The 22,424-nt window shown below is 39.3% G+C and overlaps 1 protein-coding gene across 4 annotated transcripts in view; it reads right to left on the reverse strand.

Annotated features, from left to right (window-relative positions):
- The window catches only part of RAD51B (RAD51 paralog B), a 397,362-nt gene that overhangs the window by 193,554 nt on the left and 181,384 nt on the right, over nucleotides 1-22,424 (reverse strand). For all 4 annotated transcript variants that reach the window (XM_077180324.1, XM_077180322.1, XM_077180323.1 and 1 more), the window contains exon 8: nucleotides 15,267-15,363. In XM_077180324.1, the coding sequence (XP_077036439.1) occupies nucleotides 15,267-15,363 (97 nt within the window). The remainder of the gene's footprint in view (nucleotides 1-15,266; nucleotides 15,364-22,424) is intronic.

A 22,424-nucleotide genomic window follows, 5' to 3' on the forward strand; every position in this document is an offset into this window, starting at 1 on the left:
AGAGCATATATAAAAAATTACAGTAATAAAGAAAAGTACAGAACAGACTAAAATGCAGCATCATAAGCTCCAAGAATATTTCTGGCTGGAAGGGACCTCAGGCCTCTCATCCCACCTCCAGTATCTGGGACAGCTACTTCAGACCAGCTCACTCAGGCCTTTACCCATCCAGATTTTGAAAACCACTGATAAAACTGCTCTATGCAGTCTGTAGTGTTCAGAGTGTAAAGGGAAAGAAAAAAACAGGCAGTCCAGAAAATGCAGAAGGAAACACAAAAGAACCTCAAAGTGACTGTCACAGAAAGGAAAAAAAGGGTAAGGGAAGAAAGTACAGTTATTTCAAAAATAAAAAACAAGTACAGGAAAACATTTTTAGTACTTTAATTTATCCAGAAGCCTAATGTGAAGGGTCTGATTCTTTAATCAGTGATTTTATAAAATAAAACAACAATCCAAAACAAAACAGAAAATCTTTATGTCCTTTAAGCCACCTCAGCATAGACTCCAGAACCTGAGATACCTCAAATCACCAGCTGCTTTCAAACAGGTAGGTTGCAGCAATCCTGCTGAGCTGTGTTTGACACATATCTGCCAAAACTTTGAGGATAAACAATGAATGACACTATTTTGTATGTTGAACTTTGTAGTTCCATCAGATACGAAGCTGATTGCAAGCCCTCCAACTAAACACATCCACTACATGGTTCTTTTAATGTTTCCCATGTCAAGGAACTGGGAAATTGCAGGAAAGCATGGCAGGGCCATTTTTAGGGCTGGTGAACTGAGAGATTTAGATAAACATTTTAAGTTTTGTTTCCTTACCTATTTGTTCTGTTATCACAATTCTGATGGCAGAACCTTCAGCACAGGACAGCTTTAATGTTCTTGGAAAGGGGGAAGAGGAAGAATGCTTGCTATCAACTCTGCTGCCACTACATGGTCAAGCCAGATGAAGACAAAAATGGAAGAATAAAATTATCACCATTTGGTTTATTAACTGATAGTAACAAGGCACACAGGGCTATTACAGCTCAGAAACTGAAGGCAAAAGGCCCTGGCTGGAAGAGTTTATACTGATCACAATCAATCCAGGCATCACAGACTAAAAGGTAAAAAATATTTTCTCTTCAGACCCTGCTACCTTTTCTTACTGACATGACTTGCTATCACTAAGTCTTGATGTCTTGATTTAATGTTTGAAAGACCTGTGTGTTGTCAACAAGAGTGTGACTGCCTCAAAAATTGAATCAATATGGAACTGTGTCCCTGGAGATGGAGAGGAGACTGGAAAGGCAGCAGAGGCAGCCAATGAGGCAAATAAGAGGCCTTCTCCTGAGGTTAACTATGAGGGAGTGCATGTCATGTAATGTTTTGATGACCACCATGCTCGCTCCACAACAGACGGCACAGTGAGATAACATTAAAATCTAAAACATCCTCTTGTTAAGGTTCAGACAATGGTACCAAAGGTAGCAAGATTATTTTAGCATTCAAAATAAGTAATCAGGTGATGACAGGAAGCCACATCTGAGCATCTGAACTAAGAACACCCCAGAGAGCTTCAAGTGCCCATGACGCAGTCTTTTCCAACTGAGTGTAAATAGGACATGTCACTTCACCCAACACCCTGGACCACAATGTTTTGAAGGTAGCAAAGGAGGAAACCACACTGCAAAGAGGAAGCAACAAAACCAGTTTTAAAAAGCTTGCAGGCTTAAACCAACTGTATCATAACCAGAAACAGCTATTAAATTCTGAAGTAATAACACATATTAGCAATTAAACTGCTGGAACTGGACAGCAATTTCTCAAACATTTTCAATGGCACCATTGAGTATAGGAACTGTTCATGACTATATGCAAGGCAACCACTGGCAAGGTATTGTTTATCAGAGCAATTAGAATATGGCACACCACTACCACAGGTACCTGTGGAAAATGCAAGACAAACACCACATAATTTCATATGGAACTAACAAGTGGGGCCAACCAGGAAACAGTTTTATTTTTGTTTTATTCTTCTACTGATTTAGCAAAAGTAAAACACTGCAAAACAACATATTTTTAATTTGAAGCGTGCAAGAATGGTGAGAGAGAGAAAAAAAGGAAACATCCTGACAATAACCCAGATGTTCTTTTCTGTAACATGTCTCTTGTTACGATCAAGGACCTCAGCCTTGTCTTCTTTTTGGGTTCAAGATTTTTATTTACCAGCAAAAACACATTTCCACAGAACATGCTACTTCTGATAAAACACACTTTTGTTTTCATTCATATCACAGTTGTCACAAAAATTTTCAGCACAACCAAAATAAGTACTTTATCATGTTGAGAAAATCCACTGTTTTACAGACACAGAAAGCAATCATTACTTATTTGTTCAAAATGCTTTTGACTCAAAATTATGCTATACCAAAATGCAGGTGACCTTCTATCACCTTAAAAAAACCCTCCAAATCCTGGGCTCAAGCTATAATAAAGTCAAAGTTGCCCTATATTGCATGGGCACATATTACATACCAATGAACTTGCCTTCAATTACTATTCAGCCTACAGGACACAAATACCATGTTAGAACAAGGGAGGAAAACAAGGTCTCCCTAAGGAAAATCCACAGCTCATTCAAATAAGTTTTCCAAGTCCTTTGCACTGTCATTATGGCACTAAGGTGATATAACCTCCTTTCACCCATAGGAGCTTCTCGTCCAGGCACTTCATTTTAACACAAGGCAGTGTAGATATCTCAGGATATATCTACACTGTGTGTGGTAAATGCTAGAAAGATTATGCTGTGCTGACCTCTGCCTCTGTGACTCATCTGCTGCTGGAACCCTCTGGATCCCAACAGCTCATTTTGTGCTAGCTCACATGACCATCACAGTGCTGACTAAGAAGCAGATGCACCCTCAGGAAAAGCAGAACTGGACAGTTTTGGATGGTAAGCCAAGACAAGGAATTGGCCAAAAGCCATTAAGGACTTGACATGCTGATCCCATGCTGCTCAGAGTTACCTCATACTAACCTGGAGGAAAATAATGTCACCCACCAGCTTTTGCTTGTTTGTATGATTTTGGTGCACAGTCGAAAGAACAAACTAAAGGCTCCATGAGGTTTTTGGCATTTTCAGCTGAACCCACTGTGAACTTTTCCTCTTGAGATTCAGATTTCGTCACTGACAGGCACTTTATTAGCTTGAAGGCACTAAAGTTTGTCCTAAACTTCATTCCTACCAAACATTAACAAGAAAAGATTTACAGACTTCTAAAGCTCAAAAAACCCCTGCAGGCCCATCTTCTTAGTCACTCGACCTTCAGTGGGTAGCAGTTTTCAGTGGGTAGCATAACTCTCAAACATGACAGGCCTAGTTTCAAGTCTTAAAACATCAACATTATCAGTCTGAAGTTAAAACAGAGGGGGCAGCAAGGAAAAAGTAAGTTGGGTGGTATTTATGAAAAATCATTCAGCAGCAGATGCTGATGATGACTGAACCCAGGAATTTGGTACTTGAGGCAAAAGTTTACTGCCACTGAGATGTGACTGTAGGCCAAAGGGAGACAAAATGTCATATTTCATAGCATAAACAACTGTAAATGAAAGACATAGCAAGTCAGGCTTCAGCACAAATGAGGCTGTCAAATCCCATCAGCTAGGATTTGAGCTGTTACCTTGCTGAAATGCCTACTGTTGCTTCTTGTGATCAAGTATTACCTGAGCTCAGTAACCACAAGTCAGACTACAGGCATTAACAGCTTATTATTAAACCTTCCTACTGATCTTTGGAAGTGGTCTGTATTGCCTCACACAAAAATACACAAGAGAAAACATTTCATATTTTTGTTTAATAAGCAAATCCCCATTAGCGAATAACTTGGCACAGCAGTGTCAGACAACCAAAAGAGTTGGTGTGGATCCCCCTCTAACTACCCCGTGAATGCATCATTGTTCTGTTCCAAACTTGCCTGCTCTGATTCCCTGTGAGAATGTCCCTATTCTGGCTGCAGCTTGATGACCTGCAATTGGTTTAGATTCTTCTGCCTTCAGGATGGCTTTGAGCACTACCAGACAGCATGGCGCTAGCTAGCACCAAAATCGCTGGTTTAATTTCTTATAAAAGTTCTCTAGTTGATGCACATCAAAACCACCCCACATAATGAACAACCATGCAGTAAGCAAAGATCAATGAGGACTTGTTTCGAAATCTCAGTGAAAAGCCCGCTGCAGATGCAAACTGGAAGAAAGTTGAGGTACAAAATGAATCTTACTGGAGGAGTTAGTTGAAAATGGGAGTTTTCATGCTTTCAGTTTACTTGAAAAAATATAGGACCTCCCACACAGTACCCAGAACATCTTAGAGCCAAAATCTTCAAACACTTGACATAGAATTCTGTATTCAGATTGCTTATAATAAATTTTAATTATACACCATCCTGCATAATTTACAGTTCTTCATTAGACCCAAATTACAAAATCCAGCCTTCTGTTTTGCTAAGCAAAATGAATAAACAATGAAATTCGACAAGTCAAAAATATAGTATTTAAAAAAAAATAAAATTGAAAGATAAGCAAGGGAAGAAAAAACTGGATGGAATCAGATATTCTAACAACTCTAGAATTTATTTATTTTGCGTGCAAGACATCAAGTTTTTTTCCCCATTCCTTCAAAGCTACAGAAGCATAGCTGTTGAAGCCTGAAATTGTAGTTCCATACCCTTTTGCTTTCAAATTAAACAAATGATCTCAGTTTTTGGAGCAGTTTTTGACTCCAGGGAAACTATGCCATTAAGAGAGTGCCAGAAACACATCTAATTGATGCATGTCCCAAGAACAGCTCAAAAGAGGGTAGACACACCACATATAGATTTCAAGGAAATTACTGAAAAGCCACAGAGCTTCAACAGAATGTGATATGTGAAACATAGCATATGAAAGACTCACTATCAAAAGGGTAAATTCAGTTCAGGAGATATTAATCTGATTACCTAAGAGGTATTATGAATTGGATATGCTCCTTTGTGCACCAAATCCAACCTAGACAGATGGAAGAGACTTTTATGCTCCATTTTCTGACGTGTAATTAGTGTTTAAGGGACGATCAAGTTACAGAGGCCAAGTTTCAAACAATTTTTTTTTACAGTACATGTACAGTGACCAGCAACAACAGATTTTTTGACCATTTCCTTGAGTGGCTTGCACAGTCCACAACTTGACTTTGCTGTTCTCATTTTCAGTATCATGCTTTGTCTGCACCCACCTGACAGAAAATCAGTCCAGCAACGTCCTTAAACAAATCACTTCACATAGAGCTCTGAAACTAGACTTGTGCAGACTGAATTCTGGGCTAATTTTATGCAATGCAGGTTTTAATCCAAATGATAGGCAGCTTTAATATTTTTCTGCACCATAACCTCCTCTTTCCTTCTTGCCATCATTGGCAATTTTCAGGATCTGTTGACAAAACTGTAAGTAAAAATAAATCACCTGTTGCAGGCTCCTCCCCTTGTTGGATTTACAGAACAATGCCACTGTCAAACTTCCATGCCTATAAATTAACAAGTCACTGGCCCTGAACTATCAGATAGCTATTAAAATGTTACTGTTTTCCATTATGGTAATGAATGCTTTCAAAAGAACAAATTTGAAATCTATTTTTGATTTTGTTTATAAACTCCATTTAAAATTGCGTCAGAAGGTGGCGTAAAAATCTGTTGTCTAATTAGGACACCTGTAACATGTCATTTTATGCTAAAAAGTCTGTCTGCATGGTTTATCAAGCCCTTAGCCTTGCAAGCTACACCAGCCATCACACAAGGCTACCTTCTGTTTATTTCTCCATCAGCATCCTACATCCATAAGATTGTGCTCATATACACAGGTATATGAATAACAGAATTAGTTTTACAAAATAGAGGGGAAGGCTTAGCCCATCTCCCCTAATACTGCCCTATATAGCTTTTAATTACTTTTAACAAAACATTTAAATATTTCAGCAGGGAGAGACGGACATCAATCCCTTTGTTAAGGCAAGGAGCACTCAGGGAGAATGGTTTTGGAAAGGGTGGCTTGTGGCAGAAGTGGCAGCTGGTACCCATCCAGCAGCCGTGGCCGCGCCACGAGGGCGCCGGGGCTCACTGCCAGCCAACTGACAGGGAAGCAAGAGGGAGAGGCCAGTTCATGGAGAAAGACTGCAGCAGCGTGGGAGGACTATGACCTTTTGATCCCTGAGATGTTCCTGATGTACCAAAGTGACATGTCAGCTCTAATAAGCTGCACTCTCAGACTAGTGGCAGGGGCCTACAAATTACTGTGAGATCTGAAGGCATTTGTTGTGATGATCCTGGCCTGGATGGGGCATATCAGTGCTCGCCCAGCAGGGCTATCTGATAGTCTGCCCCAACAATTCCCAATGCCGGGGTTGTAACCTCCAGCGGGGTCACAGCCGCACAGAGTGGGGTCGCAAGCCTGACAGAGATGTGATTGTTTGTGTTAGTCTTTGGAGTCGCAAGCTTGGCTGGGGTGAGTTCACCACCAAAAACAGAAGCACAAACCCAAACCATTTGGGAACAGCTGGCCTAACAGATTTTGCGCTCAAAAACAACTTCCGGATATTCAGCTAAAACATGCCCAAACTACTGCCTTGCATATCCATGTGCCAGCCTGAAACAAGGACTCCCCTGCCAGGTATCAGACTGGCTCAAATTACTCCCTGAGAATCATGGCTGCATACCCAGTAGTAACATCTGGTTTGCTTTCTTTGTGACAAGTTTTCCATTGTTAACAGTGCAGCTATTCATACTTGAGCCATTGTCTTTTCTACCCTTCCCGGTGCTAGTTAGGCATCAGCTCATGCAGGAATATTCTGTAGGTTGCCTGAGGGACTGGAGCAACAGCAGGACATTTTAGGACAGCAGAAATTAGTAAAAACATAGTTTTCCTTTAAGCTCTGGGCATTTTCTCTTTCTACCATTTCTTCACCCATCTTCCTGTACTGCACTGTGACCACTTGGGTTGCTCTCCTCTGAATGCTTCTTTTATATTTTTTAATGTAACCGATACTATGAGAAGACTAGTAGAATCCAGACTAGATTAATCTTGTTCATGTGAAGCATACAAAATCTGCTCATGCTCTCTATTTTAATTAAATCAAGAAATAATGCACCAACCATATACTGTCTTTTATTGTTGCGCTGTTTGGTTTTCAATGTAATATTTTAGGAGCAGACTGTCACTGGGAAGAATTTCATTCACATGACAGAGCACCCAGCTTCAACCTCCAAAAAAGGCTAACAGGTTTTAAACTTCCATCATTTAAGACAATAAATTATTATTGCAATAATAAAGCAGGAAATAGACACAAATTAAGCAGAAACACCAATGTGCTCTCTTTACGATTAAGGGGAATCATCAATCATAGAAACCGCCTGAGATTAACAAGGAGCCACTTTTTTCAAACATCCTGCAGTAAACCCAGAGGAAACCCAGCTGGAACTGCTACTAGAATATAGGCAGGAAACTCTAAAATTATCCTGTGTCCCCTCACCCTCACCTTCCCTTTTGGTGTAGCATTTGCACCTTGGATCACTCTTAACTGCTTCAAGTTCTGCAGGTGAGCCATATGTTTCATGTAATGCCACATGCCAAATGTAATTCCCATAGTGATGTTTTTCTGTGTATCAAAATCCTTCTAGTCCCTTCCAGCTCCATCAGAAGAAAGATCCAATGATGGCACTATAAAACTCCAGAAGAAATGGGACTGAATGCTACAGATTGCTGAATATTTTGTCCCCAGCTTCTGTACAGATTTAAGGATAACCCACAGTGAGTTAAAACAGAATTTAATTGGTCATTGTGCACAGGGGCAAGGGGTATTTAGCTTTTTCTTATCCTTGAATTAATTTTTTTACAATGTAATTTGAAGGATAAGGTCAACCAACACTGAGGTGCAAGGTGTAGGGCCACAGAAGGAATTCGAACCAAGCCAGGCCTCATGTTTCTGACTTAAACGACTGATTTGCAGGACCACAGTAAAAAGTTCTGTATTCACCCACACTGAAATATGAATTAATCTTACTTTTAAACATTTTATGGCATAAGGAAATTATCAACTGTAAATTCTTACAGTACTTTACACCTACATGCCATCAACTGAAATTCAGTGACTGATCCATGCATGATCTCAAGCTTAATGCAGTTACAGGAACACAGGAGTAAGCTGAGGTGTGCACAAGGATTCATTCAGTGCTTTGCACTGGAAGGTGCAGTACATACTCAGTTGCACTTTTTCTCAGTGGAGGCAAGATACATAGCAGCTGAGAGGCAGCAACTTCTAACCACTCAACTATGACTGTGATCACTTCTAGTTATTGTGCTTCTCATTATATAGATGAATGATTTCCAGCAAACATACCTGAAGGGTTTTTGGATTACAAATTGTTGATTAATGATTCTAAGTCACATCACATCTTCAGAAAGGTACCACAATAAAGCAGTAAAACTTTGTACACTCTCATTGTGGCAATTGGGATGTGAGGAATGGAGATTCTCTTAAACTGATATATAGAGGTCTTTGAATGCTCCTGCTGACAGTTTTCAACCTTTCTGTAGTCTAGATCAAGTAATTATGCATATGTCATTTAAGCTGGGACTTCCACAGACACATACAGTCTCTGTGACACTGTTTTACTGAGAGATTTATCTTTTGATTTAAAAGCCGTTAAAATTTGGCTGGATGTTATTATGTCACTACTTCCCACTTGGTGAAATATAGCATCAAAATTAGTACAGGCGAACATGGCAACCGTTATCGTGAAATCTAACTGCTCCACACCACCACAACCCTGCCTCCTGCAGAAACAAGCAGGGTATCATTTCCCCTAATGGTTAATATCATTCCTTCCAGGCCCTGCAATGATGGTGCACTTCCTTGTGCTGCTCTGTACAACCAGAGGGACTCTTTTCCTTCCACTAAAGCACAAGAGTGCAAACTCCACTACTGTTAAGAGCACACACTTACAAGAAATGTGAATACAGAGCAAGCACAAGAATGAAATCCTATTTTGAGAAGGCTTGTTTTTCCCTACTACATGTATTAATGACTTCTACCAAGGTTGCTCCTCTTTTTGGTGCCCCCTGTTTACCTATCCTGAAGTGGATGCACTACATTGGCTTCCAGCAGGTTAAGGAACATGAGCTCCTCACCTTCGAGAGTACATACAGCTAACAATGTTTTTAATGAAAACTGAAGTAGTGACTCAAAGACAGAACAGACTGAAGGAATAAAAAGCTTGCTGCAGAATTGTTAGCTGGTGAAGAGTATTACAGAGTCTCTGCTGGTACAGATTCTTAAAATGCAGCTGAGACATGAAATCCAGCAAAAAAATAAAGAATTAAAAAGAAACAACTCCAGCTGTTTCATTATTGAGCTCACATGCACTAGAACCAGTGACTTAAGCAACTCTATCACCTCTGACACTGAAGTCAGAGATGCCCAAGGCTCAGACCTGGAGGCAAAATCCTGTGGCTCACTGAGCTCTCTGGTCCCATCATGTAAGAGTTCCTGATATGGGCCCTAAATGCCAATCAAACCTTCAGGTGAGAATAGCAATTAATATCAAAGCAAACACAGATGCAAATCTCACTATGCTTCCCTGTATCATCAAGACTGTAGCAAAATCATGCAGCAAAAGCTACACTGTAGCACTTCCTTATCTCCATAAACCAAGAAGAGAACTGTATTAGAGAATCACAAAATCACAGAAGGGGTAAGGCTGCAAGGGACCACAGTGGGTCATCTGGTCCAACCTCCCTACTCAAGCAGAGTCATGCTAGAGCACACTGCAGAGGATTGCATCCAGATGCTTCTTAAATATCTCCAGCGAGGGAGACTCCATAATATCTCTGGGCAATTGGTTCCAGTGCATGCTCACTCACACAGTAAAGTTTTTCCTCATGTTCACGTGCAACTTTCTATGAATCAGTTTTTGCCCATTGTCTCTTGTCCTACTGCTTGACACCACCAAAAAGAGTCTGAGTGCATCCTCTTGGTACTCTCCCTTCAGGTATTCATATACACTGATATGATCCCCTCTTTACAGGAACGTGCTTTAATTTTTAGGGTTCACACCCACACGCTAGTCTCAGTTGGGAAATTTACTCTTCAGTATGCATAGACATGGCCTAATTTACAGAGCATTCAGCTAAAATACTAAAGGCCAAAAACATGCCAAACTCCTATAATATTTTCCAATGCATTTAAATTCATATCATTCTGGAGAACTTCACAAGGACATGAAGTATTCTGCATTAGCTTTAAAACTACACAAAGGAAGTATTTCAGAAACTTATTTAACAGCAACTTGATTCATAAACTCATGGTTCCTGAAAAACAGGGATGAATATACTTTTTTATTTTAATTAAGTCATCTCTGGGTCCAACCCTAACCATTAAGTATATACATAAATTAACAAATAAACAAATCTAAACCAACCAACAGCCTTTGATCTCTAGGGGCTTCTCAGTTCACTTGATAATTCTTCAGTTTTTTCACTCCATTTGGCACCAGGACTGACAAAAGGAGATTTGAAGGGAGCGAAGTAATAAACTATAGAACTGATCTTACTGAGGTGAAGAGAAGGACAATTCATTATTTTCCCCATAGAAATATTGATATATTAAGGAAAATAGTAATACTTGAAATATTAAGGAAAAAAAGTTGCAGAAGAAAAAGAAAGCCCCAAAAGGTATATAAAAAAAGGTAAACTGAGTCTGGAAGAATAAAACCATTTAACCACAATATGTTAAGAGATCAAGGGCAAAGCAAGGAAGAGAAGCTGAAGATTCCAGCTTCAAACCTTCCACTTCTAAGTAAAAGCAGGAAAATCCTGTGGGTGGGAGATGTTATGGTAGCTTAGTGTTCTCCAGTTTCTACAACACAAAAGCCTACTTCTGCTCAACAGCTTAAAAGAATTCAAGATCAGAGCAACAAAGATGAAAAGGTCAGACTAAACTCATTGCTCACATTGTACACTAAAAATATACAATGCTATGACAAACCACTTGATGAACACAAATGGCAGAAGACTGAACACTGGCCTCCCCAGATCTAGTGCAAGTTTAGAGACAATTTTAAACACAAAATAATTCTGACTTTTTCAAACAAATATTTGAAAGTACTAGCTGAGACTGAAGAAGCCCAAGACAGCATTCCTTTTTTTTTGCTTGACACTTTGTGCAGGGTGGGAGGAGGATACTGTTCTTGCTCATACCAACACACCCCTGAATTTTTTCCACGAAAGATGGAGTTTGGCTTTGATGTCTGCTAGAGGAAGTTAGAGCTTGCAGCTGGCAAATACATTAATAGCATAGGCACTGGTGGATTAGAAGGAACCTCAAGCAGGTCATCTTGTCTTATCTCTTTGCAGCACACAAATGAAACACAAATTCCCCCATCCACCTAGTGCTAAAATACACAGGCTTAGAATTAGTTTCTAAAGACTTTTTATATTAGGTAAAATTTAGTCATGTGAACTTCACAAAAATAGCAAAAATAGCACAGTCACAGACAACTTGTTTTGAAAGACCTATCGCCAGTCATACAAAATATTTCTACCATTCATGAAGCCTAGTGCAGCTTGAACCATTTTTTTTTTAATAAGATACTACTTTAATTGGGTAAGATCTATTTTTTATATTTAAATGATAAATCATTAGTTCTTAGGCTACTCCTGGGCTTGTCTGACCACCCCAGCCATGTAAAATAACTTTAGGCTTCTCCAAGTTGTCTTTGACTGGAAGAACTAAACAGAGGCTATTCCACAAAGCAAGAATGGAAGTGAAACAGCAACATCCACCATCATCCTCCAGACTATACCCACTGGTGACAGAGTTTGAGAGATGGCTATGTAAAAATAGTAGAGTAAAAACTGAGTTTGGTTCCTAGGGAAGAAGTGACAGAAGAGACATCCTCAGATGTCTGAGGATTTAAGAGCTAGAGAAAAATATTATTGCTCCTAACTCCTTCAGTTGATAATCTGACAACTATGTAAAGGCCAAATGAATACAAGGACTCAGACTATAAGTAGAGAAACTTTGGCATTGTATTTATCACTTTATTTGTGGCAAACTATACTTTTTTTTTTTTGTCTATCTGGAAGCAGAAGTATGCACAGGTCTGGGAATTTAGCTGGACATAACCATTTCCTATAAGAAATACCAACAAACAGTTCATGAATTCTTACACTGCTACATAAGTAATGGGATTTTACAGCCAGCACTGCTTTTATAAATCCATTAACGTTCTCATAAAAATCTAACGTATTTTTAGGACACAAATTTTCATGCACTAGATTACAGCTTTACAGATGACAAACTGTGAGCCTGAAACAGCTTGACAATGTCCTTTCAGCCTGCTCATCAGATTAACTTTCTGTCACACATCAGATGAACAGCTTCCTTGGTTTCTTGCCTAATCTAACACATAACCCAAGCAATTCCCAAGCACGATCAGAAGCAAAAAAAGAGGACACTATAACATTCCACTTCTTCCTAATAGCACATTTAGTTTGAAATTTTCATCTAAGAAATATTACCCTTTTAGCAAACCATTTATAGTGAAGGGACTCTGATTTCAGATAGGATTAAAACAACATATTAGACATATACAAACCAAGCAGTCTGAGTTGCTTACAGGACTAATAATGTGTTATGGGTCCTTTCACATCTAGGTCACTGGTTCAAATTCAGCTTTAGTTGGTGATGAGTGACATGGAACAATGAGGTAAGAACCCAGTCACAAATCTGGCCTCTTATCCTTGACTCTGCAACATATACTCTGTGCACTTGGGCTACTCACCTAACTACTCTTTCCTGTAAATTCTACATCTGTAAAAGAACAGTAAGTATTATTACTATCTTACTAACTCTAGAAGACAAATTAATTTAGGATTCTGAAAGTACAAAAGATTATCAGAAGTTTATTGCTGCCTTCAGGCTGTTCAAGAGCTAACATCCAAATACATTAAGTGGGAACTTTCTCAGGACAACTCAACACCATGATGTTAAAAAAACCCACCAAAACACACTGGCCACACCTATGTCTTTTGTTAGGAAGACAAACATGGAAATCATATGTTGAATGAGCCTGAAATTTCACAGATAGACAGTAGGGGTTAAAAGGGATGAAAATGGAAATCCAGAAGCAGCCATTTTACAAACAGTAAAGATAGGGAGAAAAGCCTGTGGCGTGGAGATGCACTGTGTTCTTCCATTACACAACACAGGAAGTAAATGCCACATCAATGTTAATCAAGAAAGGAGGGAAAGAAGAGAAAGAAAGGAGTTTATCAGCCCTATATCCCTTGATAAAACTTGAATTTCCAAAGGAGCCTGCACTGTTGATGTCTGTACTAGTCTTGTCCTGTGGCAGAACAAACATGTCCATTTTCAACAAGCATGATGCTGACAAATTTTGCTACTTCAGATCCTTAATTAAAAATAAGGAATGAGAACAACAAAGGAATAAAACACAGAGCACCAATATATTTTAACTCATTCTTAAGCTAAAAGGTGAAAAGCAGTGGTGGTAGTTTAGGCACAACATGATAGATTCATGAAAAACCTGTAACTGCTAGAAAAATTATTATGCCATCTCTTGAGTAGCCCTGATTCTAGAATATTCTGGAACTATGGCTCATACACAGCACCGAGAATCTTTTATATGTGCTGGGAAATTCAGAAACATTTCAACTATTCCATGTGTTTTTCCTCAGTATCTTCAAATATTTTAGCCACAGGACAAAAATATGTTTTACTGAAAACATATTTTTTTATTATTCCCACATCAGAGTCAGCTGTGCTTTCTTTCCAGAGGAAGCTCATCCACAGCAATTCTAAAGGGCAAGGAGAAGCACGAGCACTGTGATCAAGACAATTTAATAAGACAAGGCACAACAACTTTGTGCCAAGAAGGAAATTATAAAGGTGAAAAATTATGCCTTTATCTTCCAAATCTAGTTACCAAATTTCAAATCTTTCTGCCAGAGGTAGGAAGCAGTATTTGAGACATGTACTTCAGAGATACTTTGGCAATGGGTGGAACCAATAAAAGCCACAAGCACAATTGTTATTTAATGGGCCATGATTTGCCAGACTCCTATTGACAAAATTATGAAGTAAACTCATAAATCAGTGTTAAGGCATTGCACTGAAGTTATTTGCTACTCCCTGACATTCCATTGAAATCTACCTTCAACCTCTTTCCCTTGTCCACTGAAATGAGTTGCAGAAATAATGTCAGTTTTAACCGCTGCTTAGTTATTTTTGCCACTGACCTGTACTTGTGTAAAGTGAGACAGGCTTGAGACAACGGTGTGTGATGAACCAGAACACAGAGAAGCTGATCAGAACCATCAGAAAGTGCAGCAAGGAGACAAAGAGGGGAAATACCCATGTTATGCGAAGTGGAAAGTCTACATGCAATTATCATGCCTTTGCAAGAAGAGCGTTGCTGTGCATCATACATTTGGATCCATGCATGAACTGAATGCTAAATTTTTCTCCATCTGTCCCTCACGAGGGTACTCTGTGACTATTCTTTGCAAGTAGGGAAAACCAAAATTAAAATATTACTTCGTAAACCTTGATTCAGAATTATCTTTTCTTTTCAGCACGCTACGTCCTCACTATTACTCAAAAAAGTGCTTTTCTCTAATTCTGCTCAGAAAACAAGCATGAAGATGTGAAGTAATATATGGCATCACAAAAATCCCCATGTTACATTCACACAACAGAGAGATGCAGTCTGAGGCACTGTGCTTGAAAACCAAACAAGTGTAATTCAAGGAACAGGACTGAGGATCTGCTTTCCTTCCTTTGTGAGCAGTTGTTTCTCCTTGGAATCTATGATAACCATTAGATAAGATGAAATTTGCACACCAGCCTGTGTATTTCCTCTTGTCGCAGCTTTAGAAGACTGACAAAATAATGCTTTAAATGCATGAGTGACAGTACAATGCTGAGAAACTGACATGGCTCAAAAATACATTCCCAGCCTTTAGAAAGTATCTGATCCTTTTAGCAACTCTACATACTTTCTTTTTAATTATAAATGGATTTTCAGAGAAACTGGAAAATAATTTTGTTTCAAGACTGTGTTAGGTTAGACTTGATAAATTGACTCACTTAGCCCCCTATATTTCAACAGAAGATTGCAAGTTACAGTGTGGATTTGTGGCCGTGTAGAGTTTCAGTTCTGATAGAAGGGATTCCTTACCTTCAGACAGGGACAAATCATCAGCTGGAGACACCAGGTCTGCCCGGAGCCCAGGGCCACTGCTCAGCGCTGTGGTAATCTGATTTGTCAAGATAACCTGCAAACAGACAAGGAGAGGGGGATGGGAAATGAATTGTTATAGCTACTGGAAGGTAGAGAGAAGCCCAGGACTGGAATCCTCCAGGCATAGCATCGAGATGACCCTCTATATTCTGATCTTTAGCAAATTCGACACTCAGAACATTTTGAACTACCTGCAGAAACTGAAAGAGTCAATTGCAAAAAGTGGAGGAAAAGGGATATTGTTAAAAAATTAAATACTGAACAACAGTATGTTGATACATACAGGCACCTTAAATGAAACTACTGCTCTGAAGAGCTTCATCTTTTGCTCATATTCCGTGAACATTTTGATGCTCCTTACAAAAACCCACCATTTTCTTCATAGTCAAATAGAAAATCTATTTTCCAAGTAATTTCCACACAATTTACACACTTTCTTCCTTTGGCTGAAACACAGTGCCATGGAGGAAGGTGTGGTAGGGGTACACTCCCATTGATCTGAAGCACAAAAGCACTAAATGTCACAAGGCTATCTTTACAAAAGGGGATTTTTTTAGTGCTTTTCAGGATCACAAGATTCTGATAAACAAAACTATAGTGCCCACTGTGCTCTCCTCTGACAGCATGAGCAATAGTCATTCCTACAAGAGATGAACAATTTCTTGCACCTTTGAATGCATACTGGTTTTTAGCAACAGAAAACATTAAGCAAACGGTGCAAACACCACAGAGAGAAGAACATCGCTATAGCCACAGTTATCTTGTAATGCTTTGGATCGCTAAGCAGCTGCACTTTTTGCAATAACAGTTGGTCTCCACTTTGCTCACTGACAAACTTCAAAAATTAATTTTTTTTAAAGAACCAAAATGATTCTTCTACTTGCACTGAGAGCAGACAAACTCCAAACTCTCTTACAAATTAATGGCCTGTCTTCAGATGTATTTGACACAGGAGAAAGGCAGAAAGGAATCCTACACAATACTTGGTTGAATGTAGTTTCACTGGAATTTACTGGAATAAATTAACAGATTGCCATTGCTAAAAGGAAGAAGAATTTCTCTGCCATTCCCTCCACTACTTGTCCCTCCCTCTGATCATGGCTTCTTCCTGCTTTGTAACTCTTTCAGCAGTAAGATACGACACACTGTCCCCTTTCTTTTCCCGTTGTGAGACCCCACACAAGCTGTGTCAGACCAACGAGCTGTGACTGCAGTGGTGGTGCTGCAGGGTATTGTGTCCTCTTCAGGCAGCATGACACAAGGTGCCAGCAGTGTGATGGAGAACGTGACCTTTACAAGACTCTACCTCCCTGCTCATGCCAGCCCACCCAGCTCTGTAATGCAAACAGGCATGATGGTGCCTGAGAGCTTTATGGATTGTATCAACAGCACTAAATTGAGCATGTAAGTAAATCTTCGCTTACCCAACAGGAGTGCAACACCTTCAGAACTCCATAGTGATGCCCCTCATGCTCATCTGCTATTGACTACAAACTCTGAACAAACTTGAGCTAGCTGTGATCACTCTGCACAGCTTAGCCACAAAGGATCCACCTTAATCCCAAAGGATGCACCTTTTGGGACTGGGCATTTATGATCACTGCAGTGAACATGAACATGGTAGAAAACAGCCTTGCTTGGTCCTACACCTTGGCTAAGGTACCACTTGCAATAGTCCTAACAGCAAACACACGAGAAACACATTACACCCCTCTGCTGTTTTCCCCAGAGCTGCTGTGTGCACCTACAAGCACCCAAAAGCAGACAGCAAAGGGTCTGGTACACATACCTCCTTGCTGCCACTGATGGCTGACTTGTTCAGAAGATTACAGGGTAAGATAATTCAATTCATTAACAAAGGGGGAAAAAAAAGTCACTTTTCCTTTTTTTTTGCTAGGATACTTATCTTCCATTTTAGTGAGCTAGTTCATCCTTGTGATAGGATGGGCATCAAAACCAGTTCAAGGCAAATGAAAGGAGTAGGCAGCCAAGAGTCAGTAGGGATAAGAAAGGATGTGAGACCTTTCCTTCTTGAAACCATTCTCACTTTGTTTCCACTGTGTCACAAAAGCCACAGACTCACATATCCATAGTACCCAGTGCTAGAAAATGTGCTGAAACAGAGCACACTAACAAACTTATACTCACACGTACTGGTGAGGTATGAAGTTTTCATTGGCACACTTTGCAATGATCACATTATTAACAAGTATCAAGCTCTCTAAGTGATTCAGTCACCTCAGACTCATGCCAAGATAATCATTGTGCTGTGCCATCACGTATTTTATTATTTATGCATCACATTTTAAAGAAATGTTACCATGATTAAGGAACATTTTTAATAGAAAAAAATACCTAAGTACACTATATTTCATATTGCTTTCCTTCAAAGGAAACTAACTTTGAAGGCTTCCAAAAAAATCAAAAGAAAAATGAACAAGAAGAATAATGCAACTGCTTTTTTTTTTTATCTTCCAGATTCCTCCTTAACCAGGAACTCCACAGCACTACTAGCTGTTAAGACTGAAAGTCTTCTTCACCTTTTATGATTAACTCAAGCAATGCTTCTGAACCTAGATTTCAACTTCTGATGTGTCCTTAAGTAATTATTCAGTACTAATATCCTAGATTCCCTGCTATACTGTTTAAAAAAGTAATTTTAAAAAAGCAAAGTCCTACCCAAGTAAATGTTCCTCTCTGACTTGCTCTGAGGATGGAAATTAAGCATATTCTGAGTTCTATGACTTCACTGACAGTTACACATTTGCTTAAATATATATCTAAATACTATCTTGAATAAGCACACTTCCTCTGAGATGAAGCCATATGCATATGCAGAATGCTTATTTTGGAATTAATTGAAAATTATTCCCCATTTCTCCAAGCCTGCAGAACAACACAGACGCAGTTCTCCCATACGACAAGTCCAGTCACAAGACAAGGCTGTAGCTAAGCACTAAATTTGGCATCAAATTCCCTGTCACACTTCTGCAGCCTCAATTACTGCAAAATTCATTCATCAGGTACAGGTATTCCTATTATCATATATATATATATATGTATTTTCATGTATCTTTGTGCAGCTCCCTTAATACAGTTTGAACTTCACTTTGAGAGTGTGCAGAGTACTCCAAACTCTCACTAAATCAAACATGCTGTGGGTCACTAACAAAAGGAAAGAGCTGGTCCTTTGCTACAGTTATAAAAAGAAAGCCACCCAGATTCAGCAAGCTCCTCAGAATAGATACATCTATCTTCAAAACTTCAACCATATGCCTTCACTGGAAAGTGCCAAATTTTAGTTTTCCATGAGTAAAACTTTGGTCATGAATACTTTGGCAGTTAAAGTGCCATTCAAACAAGACCATACATTTTCAGCAGTCACCAGTCCTTACAGGCATTCAACCTGAAGCCTTGAGTACTGGTATCACATGACCCCAGTGGCACATTTAAAAACTTGATTAATTTTTCCCCAAATTCTCCTTCATGAACCTGAAAGACATGCTTACATTCCATTCTGCCATCCTTTGAAATGGTTTGACGTATTCAGAGAGCTGCAAATAGGTGTTTGAGGGAATGGTTAAACTTGTGGGTGATATGGAGAGAACACCCAGAAAGGCAAAGGAGATCTGGTGCCAAACAGCTCTGTGAGTTCTGGTGAGGAATCACATTTGTGCATGGACAGCATCAGCTGAGTCTCACACATTGCTTCATACATGGGTGCACAGGACATCATGCTGGTTTTGATGTTAATGATGCTGTTTCTTACAAACCACCAAAAAGAAGGACTGGGTTGGTCTGATAGGTGCCACACTTGAGAGAAACTACCTGCTAAAAACTACCTGCTTGGAAACAAGCTGGGCTTCCTAGAGAGTCCAAGCAGACTTACTAGAGAGCGCTTTGCATTGAACTAGCAATAGCACTTCTTCAACTCTTCATTGTAGATCTGCCATTAATTTAACCTGTTTAGCACAGGAGACATGCCAGATCCTCAGACTAAGTAGGTAAGGAAAATTTGCCTCTGTTGTGGTCCCTTTGGACAAATACTGGACAGCTTACCAGCCAAGCACAGCTTCCTTTCAAGAGGTTCAAAGCCAGTCATATGTTTATTAACTTCCAGCAGAACACTCAACAGTGAGAATATTGCTACATGGTATTTTGATGTTATCATACTGAAATACACAGTATTTTAAAAGATATTATATTTAAAAACACCTAGTATTTTAAGAGGAGCTCCTATTTCCAATATCAACTAAAGGGACAAAATATTGCCACTAAGACTCACAAAAAGCCATCATACCTCTACCTACACAACTGTGTCCTGAAATGTGCAGCAGGTAAGGAAGCTTTGCTATTGCTTTTCTGTTCCTACTTTGTAATGAACAAAGGGTGTAGGTCTTCTTTAGTCAGCAACTGTGCCTGAATGAAAAACACTCTCCACTGCTAAAAGAGGGAAAAAAAGAGTCAGCTAGACAGCTCAGTAACACTAGAAACATGCTTCAGTGCAGTCTCCCATGGAGTTCAACGAACCACTGCCTTTAACTTTCAGCCCATTCCCTTGCCATAGGTTAAGAGAGCTATTTAACAAGTGAAAATTTATAGTCCTCAGCCTTCCAATTCTGACAGAATTACCAACTCTTTGGAAATTCACTCGGATTCAGATTTCAAAATCCTTTCTGGGAAAAAATCTACTACTTAAAATACCACACAAATGATGGACTACACAATTTCCCAATCTTTTACTTCAATTTTTACTGCAGCATAGCTATCTCAGATTGTAAAATAACCCCATATAACAATTAGAAGTGTCATGACAGCAAGAAGTATTAGAAAACCCAGAGATAAACACAATAAGACAGCAGGAACACTTTTTCAACTTCCTAATTTTAGACATGTTAGAAAAACCCAACTTCCTCCTCTGATTACTTTCTCACTTTTTATAGGAGCCAATACCTGGAAAAAAATGGACACAAGGATTTCTCAAGGAAAACAGCACTCGGGTTCCAGATAGATCATTGTTACTTCTAAGATTTAATCTAAAAGTCAACAACAGTGTTAATATCCCATTTAAACCTTCATATGTTGTTGTGAAAACAGAGCCACCATCCACTGATGTGATTTCAGCAGATGCTAGTTTTTTTAGAAGCATATTAGAAAAGTAAAAAAACCTTACTTTTTGTGCCTAAACTCACAACATTCCCATTTATTTGGAATAGCAAAGTTCCTGCATATGCAGAAAATCCCTGCAGGTCCTGGGAGAGAGTTGGCCTAAGAACTTCACACAGAAGAATAAGCAAACTATATTTTGTTTGGTTATTTATACAGTACAATTTTTCAAGTACTCCTCCTGCCCATCCTAGACCACACTGAAATTACAAAACCTGACTTTGTCATCCTTGTAAATCCAGTTGAGTAAATAAGCTGTTTTCTGTAAACTTGTGGTCTCAGCCTCCTTGTTAGTTTATTGCAAAATTAAAGGGAGCTCAGCACAGAACTATCAATCAGTAACCAGTAAAGGTAGAAAGTCTTCTGGAATGTACCAAAAGGCAAAAAACCACACTATTTCATGAAATGGCTGTTTGTTAAAAGAACGAAGCAGAAATCCCCGTTTCGCATGCAACACTATTTAGGAAAGTTCTTATTAAAGGCTTCCTATTGAGCTGGGAGAGCAAGCACAAGAACACTTGCAATAATCCCACATTACTCCACCCTTATTAGCCTATGAATTTTGTGGTTTTCACTGTGCCCAAGAAACGTCACTAGAGAGCACCAAGTACAAGTGACGAGTCACTGGGGCTGGGATGATGACCCTGCATGCTGGAGGAGAAGGAAAGGAAGTTTTACTGATCCCCAGCCAATCTGTCTTCCCATCCCTGAGAAGGCACCTCCCTCCCTTTCCCTGAAGAACACAGCTTTGCATGAGGTATTCAAGTAATGGCTCAAAACAATAAAGGACACTGCACCAAGCAACACCACAAAGTCAGATGGGGCTGGCAGCAAGCCTGAAAACAGCAAAAGGGAACAGTGAGAAAAATAGGGTGAAAAATCATGATTCAAACAACTGTGAGAGCAACAGCCTTCTCCTTGAAAACCTGTTAAAGATCCTCAAGACTGCCATCAGTCTGCTCAAGGAAGAATCCAAAATTACCACTATCTGTGACAGTAACAGGGTACTTGTGGACTTAATCTAAGCTACTGAATTAGCTTTTTCTTCAACTTCTGTTTCTTTGGGGAGATTTTCTTCAGCCTCAGTGTCTGTTTGACACAAAAGCCGTCAAAAGTTGTGCAAGACCTCAGCAGAACTTCGACTTAACACTCACAAGGAATAAAACATGCTTAAAACTGAGCTTTTTTGGTGAAATCACGGAGTTACAAACAGAAAAAAGAAAGGTCTGAATGCAATACCAAGAGTTCCTAACCAAAACACGAGTTTTCAAGAGAGAATGTCAAGTGCCCACAGCTACAGCAGCACTTGAAGCCAGTTACTGCTCTACAGAGCCTCACCTCACAGGAAACTGGTTTTTAGTGAGAAAAGCCTCTGCACAGTCCTGGGCTCCAGGACCAAATTAAATATTTATATCACAACTATAAAAATGACAAGAGATTAAATATATATATATATATATCTTCATTCTTAGAAAATGCAAAATATTTTGGCTCACACAAACCAAATACAAAAGAAAAAACCCAACAGTTTATCATCTCAAATCCAAGCAAATCACCACACCCACCCAAATACTTATCCCACTAAGTGTCTTGTATTCCTGAGCTGAGCAGCCACCAGCCCCAGCAGCTCAGGTTTCTGTGGGAAGAATATCAATAATGTCAAATACTGTATAAAGCCCAGACATCACAAATAAAAAACCTTCTAATACATGAAATTCCCATATGCAAAGTCAAACACCACTTCTGGTGTTTAATCAAGGCCTAACTAGGATACTCAAAAGTATTGTTACAAGTTTTACTAAAATGGTTGTAGCACAAAGCTGCTTCACTGCAGGCATGAGCAATACACAAATGCCTACATTTAACAACTGTTGCTAATCCAAATCAGCTGAAAGATGAAGTACCCATTACAGCCATCTTGCCTATAAC

This window comes from Agelaius phoeniceus, chromosome 6 (assembly GCF_051311805.1).
Source record: "Agelaius phoeniceus isolate bAgePho1 chromosome 6, bAgePho1.hap1, whole genome shotgun sequence".
NCBI classification, from domain to species: Eukaryota; Metazoa; Chordata; class Aves; order Passeriformes; family Icteridae; genus Agelaius; species Agelaius phoeniceus.